This window comes from Sciurus vulgaris (assembly GCF_902686455.1).
Source record: "Sciurus vulgaris genome assembly, chromosome: 12".
In the NCBI taxonomy this organism is placed as follows: domain Eukaryota; kingdom Metazoa; phylum Chordata; class Mammalia; order Rodentia; family Sciuridae; genus Sciurus; species Sciurus vulgaris.
Genome location: NC_136473.1, coordinates 29,713,928 through 29,729,013, shown reverse-complemented (window position 1 = coordinate 29,729,013; position 15,086 = coordinate 29,713,928). Strand labels below are relative to the sequence as shown.

The 15,086-nt window shown below is 37.7% G+C and overlaps 1 protein-coding gene across 5 annotated transcripts in view; it reads left to right on the top strand.

Annotated features, from left to right (window-relative positions):
• PTER (phosphotriesterase related) overlaps positions 1–15,086 on the top strand; it is a 66,616-nt gene that overhangs the window by 46,959 nt on the left and 4,571 nt on the right. For all 5 annotated transcript variants that reach the window (XM_079108186.1, XM_079108189.1, XM_079108187.1 and 2 more), the window contains one exon: positions 13,062–13,202. In XM_079108186.1, coding sequence (XP_078964312.1) covers positions 13,062–13,202 — 141 coding nt within the window. The remainder of the gene's footprint in view (positions 1–13,061; positions 13,203–15,086) is intronic.

Sequence of the window (15,086 nt, the reverse complement as noted above, 5' to 3'; positions counted from 1 at the left end):
ACAGAAAATGGCTTTAGCAAAAGCAGTACATTTGGAAAAACAAACCAAATGAAGTAACAGGAAAAAAACATTCAGGAGGCAGCTGCTCTTAGAAGTGACTTCACAGCAAGCCAGTTGGCAGGCTGCAGTTTGACGAGGTCACCCTTTCCCACACTCTCTGGGGTCTGCTGGGCTGTGCACGCTACCTGATCCGAACCAAAAGGGCAAGTACTTCAGCTCTCTGGAATGGGGACAACTCACAAACAGGCATGGGTTGCTTACAACAAAATGCAGAGGACACGCAAAAAGAAGATCCTCCTGAGAACATGACCTCTAAACAAAACCCAAAAGAAAAAAATATTATTTCCTTTCTCCCACCATGCCTTTTTAACATAGAGGAGAAGGTTCTGAGGCCACAGGCTGTTATGTGAAGTAATAAGTATAGGTGGTGACAGCTCTGTCCCATAGCCCCTCTCAGAACACTGGGGCTCTCCAGCAGGACAGACCCTCAGCCTTGACCACCTTTAAAATCAGTTTATTTTCTCCTTCAAAGTTGTACTGCAATTTTTTTTTTCGAGAGCATGAAAATAAGATATTTCAGTATGTGCACATAGTGAAACAAATATTTCAGAAGGTATATAAAAACTTCATTAGGATTCATGCCTTCACACAGCATGTGTACACACACACACACACACACACACACACACACACACACTACAACAGCTTGCTCTGTGACTATCCAAAAGGTACAGCCGCTATACTGAAAAGAAAGAGTTAATGAATGGCCATCACCTTAGGAGACCTCTGAACCACATAGTTGTCATGTGACCACTTGTGACCTGCTTAAGGTCATTTACCAGGAGATAACAGCTTGACAAGATAAATCTGCTCCTGTGTCTAGGCCCTCCCCTAACCATCTGTTCCCTTGAAGAAACATGGGTCTGTTGAAGAGCCAGTTGACTGCTGTGAATTTAACCCTCAGGGACATCATAGGGGGCTGCCCTTGACAGATACAGCCACCCAAAGTCAACATTTATTGGAAAATACCAACAGCTATTATGAGCTTGTTTGGACTTTTAATCCACAAGGCTTTCCACCATTTAATCATTTACAATGATTTTACTACCTGTTAAAACTCCATCTGTATTTCCAAGTGGTGGGCAATGACAGCAGCCTCTCTGCCATGTATGGGATATATGTGACGAAGCCAACACCTCTCAGATATATGTCATTCATCTTCAGGAGGTGTTACCTTTATGCACTAGCAGAGTAGCTGCAGGTGCTTTTATGACCACAAAATTCTTTCATTACTCGTGAAAGCTGGGTAAAACAACATGGTTGGCAGATATTTGGACACTATTTACTGATTAAACATTTGAGCTTCCTGGAGCACAATAGACAGATGCTATACCTAAATCTTTTTTCTTCTTGATTATCTATTTAACAAGCCATAGGGATTTGATGGAAATCCAGGGTCGAGTTTGATTAAGGGCACAAAAATTAAGTGTAGGAAGATCACTGTCTTTGAAAATTGCTCCCTATGGAAGATAAAGAAATTTGACCTGGGACTCTGAAAGATGACAAGAAAGGAAAACTCAGGGAATAGGCCAACAGCACATTTTCTTCTCTTTGCCTCTGATCATTCTTGCCAAATCGACCCAACTCTTGGAAGGATACAATTTTGAAACATTTTTTTCATGCTTTTAACTAAATAGAGTGGAATATGGCTTCATTTATGCAACAAACATGTGAGTGACTAATTACCATATGTATATACCAGACACTGAGCCATACCAGGAAAAAGACCCACTTTCTTCCTTCAAAATGATTATTCAATTATAATTATGGTGACTTTTAACCTTAAGGTTGTCTTTGAAAAGCCACAAAATAATTATGTGGTATCTTTGAAACTGTAGATTTTTCATTCCAATAAATACTAATGAATTAATGTGAAGTCATTCAAAAACAATTTCAAGCAAATGTTTGGCAAATGGAAATCTTTATACAGTTAAATAGCATAGTAGCATTTTTAAAAAGAATAATTAGAATGTTATGCACATGGAATGGTTTCTTACATTTAGAGTCCTGTGAGTATAGTACTGTATTTCTTAACAGTTTAGTATTAGGATTATGTATATGCATATATTATATACATAATGTATGAAATGCATTGAGAAAAACAAGTGCATACTGTATAGTATGTGCAGTATGCATCTAATGTATGGTAAAAACGGCTTATTCCAGTCATTTTGGTTCAGGTCCAACCAGAATGAGAAATTAAGGAAATTAGTTCAGGCAACAGAGGAGAGGCCGGATAAGCAAGTGAGAATTTTCAATAGAAAATATTTACTAATAATAATTCCTTTTTCCCCCAGCCACTAATGTCTACTTGCTTCTTCTCTGTTTTTGCTATGACAGAAGATTTTTTCAAATTAAGAAATTCTAGATGCTCTTAAACATGTCAATGGCCATTCATATGTATATGTGAATTCAGGTGATAAATTTTACATAAAAATATACATTGTTGTATTAAGAGTACCCACTGACATAAAACTTGAATACATTTTGATGACACTGGGTACAGCTATTCTTTCATTAATGCAACATAGATTTCATGTCCATGAGGGACAATGGAGAAATAGAGGACACTGGAGCCAGGTTGCCTGGTTACAAGTTATGACACTAGCATTTACTTGCTGTGTGACTTTCAGCAAGTCATTTAAGCCTCCAAAGTCTGTTTGTTCATACGTCAAAGCAGTTAAGAAAAATTATTTTTAACCCTAAAAGTGCTATGTAAATTTCCCTTTCTATTATTGCTTACTATGGATTTCCTCTCAATATGAGACTTATATAAAGAAACAGAGACAGAGAGAAGGAATAAATTCAGGCAAACATTTGACAAAGTGAAATACAGCAACACTTCTTTATATACATAAATAGTGCCTAATAAATGCAATTGCCTAGAAATTGAGAGAGAGAGAGAGAGAGAGAGAGAGAGAGAGAAGGAATTTTTTAAAAAAGAGAACCTTATGAAAGTAAGGTTCATAAGGTTCATAAGGGAGATGAACAAAATGGAAGATAGGACATGGGAAGTACCAGGGAATGAAATCTATGAAATTATACCATATGCATGTATTAATATACCACAAAGAATCCTGCATGCATATGTGTGTGCGTGTGTGTGTGTACACATATGAAATTATAATGCACTAATTGAATAATAAAAGGGAAGAGAAGAGGGAAAGAGAAAGTCCTGGGAAATGAGATTGACTGAATTATGTTATGTGCATGTATGAATAAGGCATAATGTGTTCCACTATTATGTATAATTATAATGTGCCATTGACAAAAGAAACATCCAACATTAAAAAAATGCAATTATATTATGATGATAACTAACATTTGCCCAGTATCCCAAACTGTACTCTTTAACTAAGACATTTGAACAGCTCTGTCAATGCCAGGGCACAGAAAGCACGGGCCATGTATTCTACCCAGTACCTTCTACCACTGAAAACTTGCTCGAGTAATTTTTTTTCTGAAGCAATTTTTCATGCCTCTGACACCATTCGCATGAAATGTGACATTTTAACAAATAGGATTGCCATGTCTATGAGATTTATCTTCACTCTCCTCAATACCGTCATTCCCTGAACTGTGTATCGCCTTACATGAAAAACGCAACCTCTTTTGTGCTCTGTGGCAGCTGGAAAGTTCATATGGTAAAAAGCTCTTCCTAGGATGTATAAACTGTGAAATGAATTTTAAAATAACATTTTAATTACATTTTGCAATTTGGAGCCAACTTTTCGTTTTGGTCTAATTTAAGTGAGGGTTTTTCTCTTTTACAGCCATCTGTTCCTTTTACTTAAACCTACACTTAAGTCATAATATTGAAAGTGTGACGTCATTCCTTCCTATGATGTCATCAAACATGGACTTAAGCAGTCAGAGAACTGAAAAGTGTGGGCAGAAGACACTTGATAAAATATAGATAATGGCAATCTGAATAAATTTTCTATTTTTTTTTATTCCCAGTTCATTGCTAATATTTTAAGTCCTCTTCCCTTAAAGTAATGGCTTAATGCAAAAGAAATCCTATAAAAAGCAGAAGTGAATCTTTAAAATATCTATCTATCTATAGGCATAAACTGGTACATTATGTGAATGCATCATTGAATTTAGGTGAAAGCAAAATTCTTGGTAAATATTTAATTGAAGTAGCAAATTATGTTTTTTTAAATAATTGGCAATGTTGCGATCACATATCATTTTTGACATTTAAATTTTTTTAATTAATTAAATTTATTTTTAATTAGTTGAAATAAAGTGAAGTGAAATCCATCAATTAAGAATTTTTTTAGGGACTGTTGATTTAACTCAGTGGTAGAGCTTAGCATGGGTTCAATCTCCAGCACCACAAAAAATATAAAATAAATAAATAATAATAATAACTTTTTAGAGCTTATCTTTTAAATGGAGCTGCCATTAGCAGTGTAGGAATATACATGAAGAATGTTTTGCAACTGTCAATGTTGAATTTATTAGACTAGAGTAAATTAGATTATAAGTATTAGCTTGGGACAATTTATTAACTTCCTTAAAATTGCATGAAAATATTTTAAAATTCATTTTAGGTTATTAGGTGAGTATTTCTGGTTTAGTAATTCTTTTAAGCCATTTGAAAAATGCTAAATAAAGTAGAATAATAATAATAAAGAATTTCATATAATTCTATTTGTACATTTGTACATCCATTGGTTTTTAATTGAGAAATTCGAGGGTGCAGGGAATGGAGTATTTTTGGAATTACTTTTTTGATAGACAGTTTTTACAAAAGTAAGTCATTCAAATTCACTTTTAAATTAATCAGTCATAAGAACATTATTGCGTTTATGTGCCAATTTTAAAAAATTACTTGATTGAGGGTGAAAGTTTTAGCAGGGTCTGTGTTCCATGCTTTGCCATTTTGCAGGCCCTAACCTACTGAGTGAACAAAACAGCTGCCCTGATGTTACCCAGCATCTGGCCCAGGAATTCACAGATTGGAATGGCTAACGGCTGACCATGCAGTTAGCACCGCATTATGCAAAGGGCACCAGACTAGGAGTTGGAATACCTGGGTTGTGGATCACTTAAAAGATCCATGCTTTCTTCATTTCTGCAACACCATTGTCATTTGTCATAATTATTTAACCAGTTTTTTTAATGAGTTTCAGAGTCTACTCCTTCCATGTTCTTGATATCATTTAATAGTGTTAATCATTTGTCCAAAACATGCCCTTGAATTTCCTCCTTCATCCCTGTCTTTGTGTTGCCAGTGCCCCTCTCTAATTCCTGCTCCTCCTTTCCCTATTCTGGTCAATGGCAGTACTGTTCACCCAATGGCCTAGCTAAATTCCTCTCTTCCCTGCACCCACCCCCTGTGATAAGACTTGTCTACCTTACAAAGCTCTCCAAATACAATGCTTCCTATTCCTCTGTTACAACCTGAATTCAGGCCCTCATCTTTCATCCTATCTCTTGGGAGTCTCCAGAAGGGAACCATTCCACTCCCTTGGACTTCTTCCAGAAACTCACCTCCAAAAACCACCAGAGTGATCACTTCTCCAAGTGCAAATCTGATTATTGACCTAAAACCTTTTGATGGGTTGCTTATGCTCTAGATTCTCCACTTCTCCATCCCCCTCTCCCATCATTCTCCAGGAACAAAGCAAAATTTGGGCTAAAATCACACAGATCATCTCTTTGAGTGCCATGACCTGGTCATTCTTACAGCTTCCCCCACACATTAGACCTCTGCTGTGAATGCCCTATTTCATTCCTCCATATCTCGCAGTCTTTCTTCAGTATTCACCTCACCAAAGGCTTTCCTCTCTCTGAATATTTTACTGAAACAGCCAAGCTGTGTTTGTTATCTTTTTCTCTTTGCTAGCCCAGTTCCTGAAAGTATTCTCCTTATTACATTTAGTAAATTCTGTATAGCAATTATTTGTTTCCATGTCTGTTTTCCCCAGTAAACATTGAACTCTTGAAGAATAGAACTGTGGGTTATTTGTCTGTTTTCCCCAGTAAACATTGAACTCTTGAAGAATAGAACTGTGGGTTATTTGTCTTTGTTTTCCAGCTCATGCTTCATAGTAAGTAGGTGATTGACAATTTCTTATAAAATGAATGATTGGATGGATGGGCAGATGGGTGGATGTATGAATGTAAGTTTCTTCCCTCTTATACTTTACCTCTGTCAACCTTATATTCAAGAACAGTAAACTATTTTTTGACTCTCAATAGATGTTCCTATGGAATGTCCATCCATCACCCAACACTGGAACCTCATGGCACATTATATGAATAGTACACTTCAAGACCAACACAAATGAATTACTTCATTCATTGTTCTTTCGTATATTTTGTGTCTATTTGTACTATAAAAGCTTTCAACACAATTGTAATCATTAGTTTAAATATCTATCTTCTTTCACAGGCTTTAAATCCCCTGAGATAGGAGCTCGAGTTTCTTATTCATATTTGTATTCCAAACACAGAGGATGGCACCAGATAGGTGATAACAGATGTTTTCTGAATTAATTTACGGAGATGTATTTGAATGTGTGGAATAAAATAATGTATTTGGGAGTTCTTTGAAACTGTAAAGCTTGAGACAAGTGGTAGGTTGTTGGGGGCTGTGTTATGTTGGCGGCGCCGGGATGGCGCCTGATTACATCGGCAGCGAGGAGGTTAATTGACATAAGCACACTCAGGTGATTTTCTCGTCCATGCACACAATGTATGTGCATGTGTTCTCGAGCACTAATTGCCTGCTCGGAGTGTCTCGCCTAATCTTTGCGTAAGAGGCGTGGCCCTGCTCTCCGCCTCCTGGAGGTGATATAAGCGTAGGCGGAGCGAGACAGAGACACAGCAGCCATTAGCAGGAAAACAGCAGAAGAAGACACACGCGGCAGCAGCGAGTAGGGGCAGCGGCGGAACGGAGAACTGAGACGCATCACTAGGGCACCTTGGGTGGACGTGCCCTTAGTTCACAGGATGCAGGACTTTAAGGTGTAGCAAGTCTCTTCCTCTAAGCTCTAAGCAAAGCTTGTCTTTCTCTCAAAGTTTCTCTCTTAAGCAAAGTCTCTTTCTCTCTGATAAGCAAAGTCTCTCTCTCTCTCCTCTCAAAGCAAGTAAACCTCATTTCCTCTATCCTCTATAAACAAGCAAGAAAGCAGTGCACTAAAGAGAAAGATAGAAGTGCCTCAGTTTCCACTCCACCACCCGTAAGACCCGTGCAAGTTGTTGCTGCAAGCGGTCACAAATATCCACGGATTTTGGAACCGCAAAGAGCCAGCGACAGTAGGTATGGTTATCAGCATACTCATACCCATGAATCACAGCCTCCCTTCTGCCGCTTAGTTCTTTCTACCTAGAGAACTCAAGACCTCTGTCTTAATTATCATTTAACTCAGTTCCTTACTGCCACTCAGAGGGCATTTTGACATTAAACTAAACCTCTCAGCACATGGAGAAGATCTAGAATATAAAAGGGTTTGAAAAATACAGTCAATGTCTTGTGTTTTAATTCCAGCCTTAAGATACTAGGTATGTGATATGTATATTCTGAAAATGAAGATAGCTAAATCAATTCAGATACCATTTTCTAGGCTGATGGCAACATGTTTTTGCTAAATTTATGTCTGTTCCTTATAAATATGTATCAATTTATTACATATTATATATGTAATACCAATTTATTAGTTGAAGAGCCAAAGTATAAAATATGCAGCAGAAGAAATTATATCCTATGAATGATAAGAACAAATACTTAACACAAAAATCTCACTTTCCTGTCAGGAAAGCCCAAGATATTTCATTAGTGACATTGCAATTATTTTATCCTCCCTGAAGAAGGGATTTTTCTTCAGTGTGAACCGCAGTAGCTCTTCTGTATGTCACGTTCACCTCACTGTTTAGGGTATGATGTGAAAAAGACCTACCTTAAAACCTGGAAAAGATCAGCATAGAAAAGAATAGAATTATTCATGGGTGTGGAATATGGAATGAGGGAGGTTGACTGAGATTAGCTTCTCTTTGATGTGATGTGCTGTGAGATCACTGATGTCTAGGAAGGGCAAGACCTCTGCTTATCCTCCTCTGAAGGACATCAAGCAGAGTCTTTTTTCCCATTGTGCCATACTGACATTTGGGGTCAATCCTTTCTCCAAGTGAAAAAAAAAAATGTACTTGCATAAATGAAATGTCAGGTGGCACATTGGCAGTCTCTGGAAGTCATCCAACGGGTGCCAATGTCATGTAACTAAGTCACCTTGTTAGATAAGGGAGCAGGGAGCTCCTTGGTGTTATGATGGTGCACAGTTCTCCATGGAATAAGATCTGGTGAGGTAGAGTGGATCTGGTCTGGTGGGTGTGTGCCTCATCATAGACAGGACTGGTTTAAGAACATGGTTCCTACGTACAAAAGTAATCTAGGCTTCCTCACAACCTCTCAATTAAAAAGCTGAGCTACTTATCTTTTCTGAGACTTAGTTTTCTCTTCTGTAAGATGGGGATGTTCATACCTTTTTCATGTTACTTTTGTAAGGATTAAAAGAGCTAGATCTGTATTTAATAACTGGTGATGATTAGGTGTTATTTTCTGGCATCATCTACATTTCCCACCCTACTCCTCATTATCGTCCAATGCCAAATTCCATATTTTTTTTTACTACTTTCCTTTGAAAAATATGCATTATCATTTAAACTGGTTCCTTCCCATGGATTTTGCACTGTTTCTTTCTTTCATAAGAAGAATTTAAATGAATGCATTTCTTAATTGCTTTGTAGTAAAAAATAGTAATAAAAACATACAGAGATATACATTTGTAATGATACCAAATTTGTTTGCCCTTCTTTTTCAACTACATTTTTCTAATTTCCAAAATATCTACCTAATTGCTTTCCTTCTAAAGAAATCTTCTCCACTACATATGACTATAAAATTTTAAAGAAAATTTTACAGATGAACCAGTTCCCTCAAAGTCACACTCCTTTTTTCTTCTGTGTGTGTGTGTGTGTGTGTGTGTGTGTGTGTGTGTAAACATGTGGTGCTAGGGATGGAACCCAGGACCCTAAGCATACTAGGCAAGCACTCCACAACTGAACTATACCCCTAGCACTTTTAGTTTTTATTTTGAGACAGGGTCTTGTAAGTTGCCCAGACTGGCCTTGAACTTCTGATCCTCCTGTCCAAGTCACCAGGATGACAGGTGTGTGCCCACAACACCTGGAAAGTCACACTCCTTTCTGTATACGTCTCTACAGGGTAAGAATTCTCAGGATCTGTTTGTTTTGAAACTTACATGTGTACATGGATCTCATTGGACAGTACTAGTCTTCCTCCAGAAGGAGATCTCTACATATGGTGACATTCTTCAGACAACATTTACAAGATAATGACACATTTACAATATAACATTTATATATCCTTGTGGAGAATTGGATCCCTCTAGTCCCCATTCATTTTCAATGAGGCTTTTGGAAGACCACATTGAAAGATACCACAAGGGCATTGCAGCTTATCGTAAGACCTTGGTTTTCACTCTGAAGGAAATTGGGGAGTCACTTGTGGGTTTTGAGCACAGAAGAGGTTTGATCTGACTTAGGTGTAGAGATGGTACTTTCATTGCTATTAGAATAGATAGTAATTAGCCAGACATGGTGGGTCATGCCTGTTATCTCAGTGACTTTGAAGACTGAGGCAGGAGGATCAAGAGTTCAACGCCAGTCTCAGCAACTTAGCAAGGCCCTGAGCAACTCAGTGAGAACCTGTCTCTAAATAAAATATTTTAAAAAGCCTAGGGATGTGGCTCAGTGGTTAAGCACCCCTGGGTACAATCCCTAGTCCCTACACCCGCCCCCCAACCAAAAAAAAAAAAAGAACAGACAGTAGTAGAGCAAAGGTAGAAGCTAAGGTAGAGCAGTCAGGACTCTATTGTAGGAGGGATCCTGCATGAAACTGTGGTGACTTGAACCTAGAGGGTAGCAAGGGAGGCAATTTTGAATGTTGCATTTTGAAGGCTGAGCTAAGAGGCTATCCTGGTCGATTAAATGTGGAATTTGGGAGGAGAAGAGTGGTCAAGAATGACCACAGGGTGTTTGGCCTGAGCAGGTACAATGGAGTTGTGTTGGTCAGGTTTCCATTAATTTCTGTAGCAAATTATTGAGATAAATCATCTACTAAATAAAAAAGTTGATTTTGACTGACAATTGGAGGCCCAGTCCATGATCTGGTGAACACATTGCTTTTAGTCCTCTGGTGGAAGCACATGACATTGCACAGTGGCTCCTCTCGTGGCTGGGGTATGAAAGAGGCGAAGAGGATGGGGCTGGGGTTCCAATATCTTCTTCAAGGGCACACCCCCAATGACTGGAAGACCCCCCACTAGGCTCTACCTTTTAAATGTTCTAGCACCTCCCAGTAGTGCTATGGGCTGGAGACCAAGCCTTTAACACAGATTCCTTTGGGCGACATTTATCCAAACCATAACAGAGTTGCCACCAATTGAGACAGAGAAAGGTATTAGAGCAGCCGTGGTGGATGGAGGATTCATATGGGGACATGTTATGCTTGAACAATTAGACATCCAAGTGGAAATCAAATGCAGGCAGCAGGTCAGGTCTGGTGAGGGAAGGTGGTTCTGTGCCCCTAAATATATACAAGGAGTCAAGATCAATGTGAGGTTCATAGGAAAAAAGCAAACAACCATCAAGACTAAAATGGTTCTTTCTCCTTTGACAATTCTGTTCCATTTGTCCAAAATAACTATAAATCTTGCTTTTATATGTAGTTACACTCTGACTTAGCAATTAAAGATCTCTATAAGCTAATCTTTTCTTGCTTTTCTGTGATTTTCACTTCCTTATCCCACACTACCCTTTGATGGTAAATTCTCCATTTTTCAAATGTCATTCAGGGTATCTTGGGGAGGAAATCAAATCTCAAAGTAAAAATTAAGATACACTGAGTGCACCGTAATTCTGGAAAATATCTACTGAGTGAAAAAACAGGAATAGGAAATACATATAATATGATGGTTAAGAGAATAGGTTCCAGCCTTAGAATGAATTTAAAGGAATTTAGCATATCATTTGGAGTGAATCTTATCTCTCCAGTACTAGTTTCTTCATCAGTGAAATTGAAACCCAATAGAAATTGTGGTGAGTATTGATATAATAAATGTATGGCACCTAGCAAAATACCAGACACATAGTAAGTTCTTAAATTGTTAGCTATTACGATGATGATAGGCAACTTTACCTTTTATTTTCAATTGGAACTAAGGCTAAAGATTTTCCTATGATTTTTACATTTTTTACTTTTCACTAAGTATGTACCTCGTTATATCGCTTTAGAAAACTTAGTTTTAGAATGTTAGAGAAAAAGAAGGAAAAAGGCATTAGAAACAGAAATAAGAGTCTGAGCCACCCTATTGGTACTACCATCTGCTTCCTTACTTCCCCCACCTTGCTCAGATTGGGTAATCAACAAATCAAGTCAAATTGACTCATAAGGGAGAATACTAAACTTATCTCTTCTCCCTTATGCTATTTTAATTGTGTATATTTTGTTTTTAAGCATGGCTCTTTGGGAAAAACAGAACATGTTTACTATAGAAAAACAGATATTCTTTTAGTCTAGTAATTTTGGAAGCAAAAGACGGTCTCCATGGTAAGAAGATGGGGAAAGAGTAGTATTGATAGAAGATAACATGGTACTAATGCATATTTTAAAATATAAAGGGAAGATTTTTAGCCTCTCTTCCTAAAACAGTACTGTGAACTATGAATTATGAATAGAAGAAAGTCAATAGTCGCCTCCCCGGAAATATTCCAGGAAAGCAGAGGCCCCTTGCACCTGTGACACATGGAAGCTTCATTTGTCCTGCCATGGTTTGGAAGAAAAGCTTTAAAAATACATCCGACCTCTTAGAAGTAGATTTATAGATATTTAATAGTGCATTAACTCTTGCATCCTGGAGTTGCCAAAGTGATGGAATATCGGCATGGATCAAAGCCAAATGTGGCAATGACCCGCATTGCCAACTCTTCTGCAGGCCAATTTTGGATCCCAAACAATCACTTCCTTTTTTAGGTCCTGGACTCCCTTCAATTCATGTCTAAGCAGTGCTTTTCCCTCACAATTTTTTCACATTGCCCTCCAGCAGGATGGTTATGCTTATTTTTCTGTGACTTAATGCCTACAATGGTATTTTGGAGTTACTTTAGTGCATCCATTTTTAGTTTTTATAATCTAAATTTGTTGAGATAATCTACTCTTGTTCCATATCCTATTCCCCATCCATAACCTGTACTTATCTTACATTTCTCTTTTCCCACTGATGTACTTAGCTGTATCCTAAAATAGAGTTATTTTAATATACCCATTAAAATGAGACAACATCCACAAAATTTACCATAAGAAAATAGATCTTATTTTTAAAACAAATTGATTCAAACATGTATATTTGTATAATTATGGTCCCTGATAAAAATTTGAAGTGATATTCACATAGACTTTGGAATTAATTCTAGAGCCCCTTTATAATCTTCACAAGGAAATCTCCCTGCTACCATTATAGTTACACTTCCTATTTCACCCAGGTTAGTACTACTCACCTAATTCACCAGACCCAATGCCAAATTTTCCTTGATCATTTGCACTATTCACAGCAATCCTTAGAAGATGAAAATTTGACCCATTAAAGATTTTCAGAAGAATGTGAAACATATCCTAAAGACAGTTATAAAGGAGGTTTACAAAATTATTTTTCAGAAATGCCAGCATAGTTCAAATAAGCCATATGGTTCCCGTATATTTTAGAAGCGAAAGCTCCCTTTTAGGTAGGAAAGTTGTTTTGTTTCTTCAAAAGGAACTGAACTTACTATTTTATAGTCACATCATCAGAAGCAACTCAAAACTTCTTTTGGTTGACTTATCTAGTACATAGCATGTTTAAAACTTCTAATCTGTGTATGTGGAGAATATGCTCTTAATAATAACTAGATGTCTATTTTATTGTCTCTAGGTCTCTACTTGATAAGAAGGAGCTAATGGAGTTTGCTCAACTTGGCTGCTACTTGGAATATGATCTCTTTGGTACTGAATTTCTTAATTACCAATTCAATCCAGATATTGATATGCCCAATGATAACAAAAGAATAAGAAGGTAAATATGATAAAATCTCTTATAGTGTTCTCTCTTTTCAGTCTTTTGGATTTTCATATCTGGGTGAGTATTAGCAAAGATTCAGAAAACAGTAAGCAGACTGAACCACAGACTTACAGAGAAAAATATATCTGAGTTGTTTCAGGGAGGAAATCTCTATATATTATTTCAAGGAGAAAATGAGTCATCCTAAGTAGGCTAAGGCTTAGCAGAGCCTTAGAAGTTCAGTGCAGATGGGCAACTGACAAAAAACAGATAATACTCAACCCCTACCATGACAGTATGAGAACAAAAGACATTTTCCTCCTCTTTCCCCTAATGAAATAAGCTGTTTCTATTCCAGGTTGACCACAATAAAGTCATGACTTTCTACAATTATTAACTGAAATGCTTCATTTAAAGGACTCATTAAAAGTGTGGTTGCAACTTAACTGTTAAAAATATAATGTCAAAACACGAAACATCATGGAAAATGCAACCTCCCAAAATTTCCTAATTTGTGATAAAGCAAACAATAATGGAAATCATGCTTTGCAATCATGTAGAAAATTTCAGGAGTTGAGAATGACTGCCCAGTTTGGTCCTGGTCACATGGTCATATGAAGATTGAATGAACCAAGCTAGGTTACCTGGGAAGAGAAATAGATTTGGGCCTGATAATGAAGACTTTAGAAGTATTGTTATCTTGTGGGTGGGGCCCTAAGATAAGAATGTAAGTCTCAGGGCAGAGACATAAATTTGTGTCTCTGATTTGGGCTGGGACATAAATTTTGACCTCATTGGTTTGTAAGTGATAGTTTGAGCCAAGAGAATGAATGAGATCACTCAGAGAAAAGATGAGGATGGGGACCTGGGGACCCGGACATTTGAAGGATAGAGTTAGGAAAAGCCATTCAAGGACAGGTGAAAAGATTTTCAAATTGATAGTATCAGAGAAATTGTTGTTGTTTAAGTCCATAGAGAAGTGTGCTTAAGGATGAAGGGGTTAAACACCTGTCATATATGGCAGATCAAAAGAGATCAAGACTGAAAATATCTGTTGAATCCAACAATGAGGAGTCCCTCCTTTCATGTCAGTAAGTATGGCCTTGAGGAATGAGGAGGTGAGAAAGAAGGATGCAGGGAGGTAGGGCTGAAGTTAGAAGATAACACAGGATCACAGGAAATGTCCATTAAGAGGTGAAGAGCAAGATCAGAGAGAGACAGAGACAGAAAGAATGGACCCAGGGAAGCAATGGTATTGCACAGGATAATTGTGGAATTTATATGAAATAGAGTACGCAAAGTTTCTGAGTGCAGAATATGGAAGTGTTCAATAGAGGTTCACTTTAAAAATCTAGACAGATAAGAAATATAGGTCAAGGTCCTTACAAGACTAACAGATGGAATCTGGAGAGCAAATAGAAAGTCAGTTGAAAGGATGATTTTCTCCATTGAAACGAACGAATGCAAAGCAAGCAATGGTGTGGATGCAGAGAAATGTCTTAGTGAGAGGAACAGGAAACCAAGGCCACATAACCACATATTTTGTAGTGCCCTCTGAAGTAGGCGTGGTCATCTCCTGAAAAAGAAGGAGTGGATCCAGGGAAGGATCTTAGGTGAATAAAGGCAAGGCATGGCTGTCGGGGAATGAGGGGGACATGAGCCCAATGAAGGCTGGAAACCATGCTGCAATGACTGTATATTTCCACCATACACGTTTGGGGGATTGTTCCCTCACCAAAAAATTTGAGTTTTTGGAATAGGACCAGAGAAACTTTGTGGGTAGAAAGAGAACATCTGAACAATCAGATCTGGGGTTGGGATTCTATCTGAAAAGATGTGGGTGATAGAGAAATAAAGGAGGAGTTGACATGAGTGTCATGGAATCAGGCTGGAGTGAAG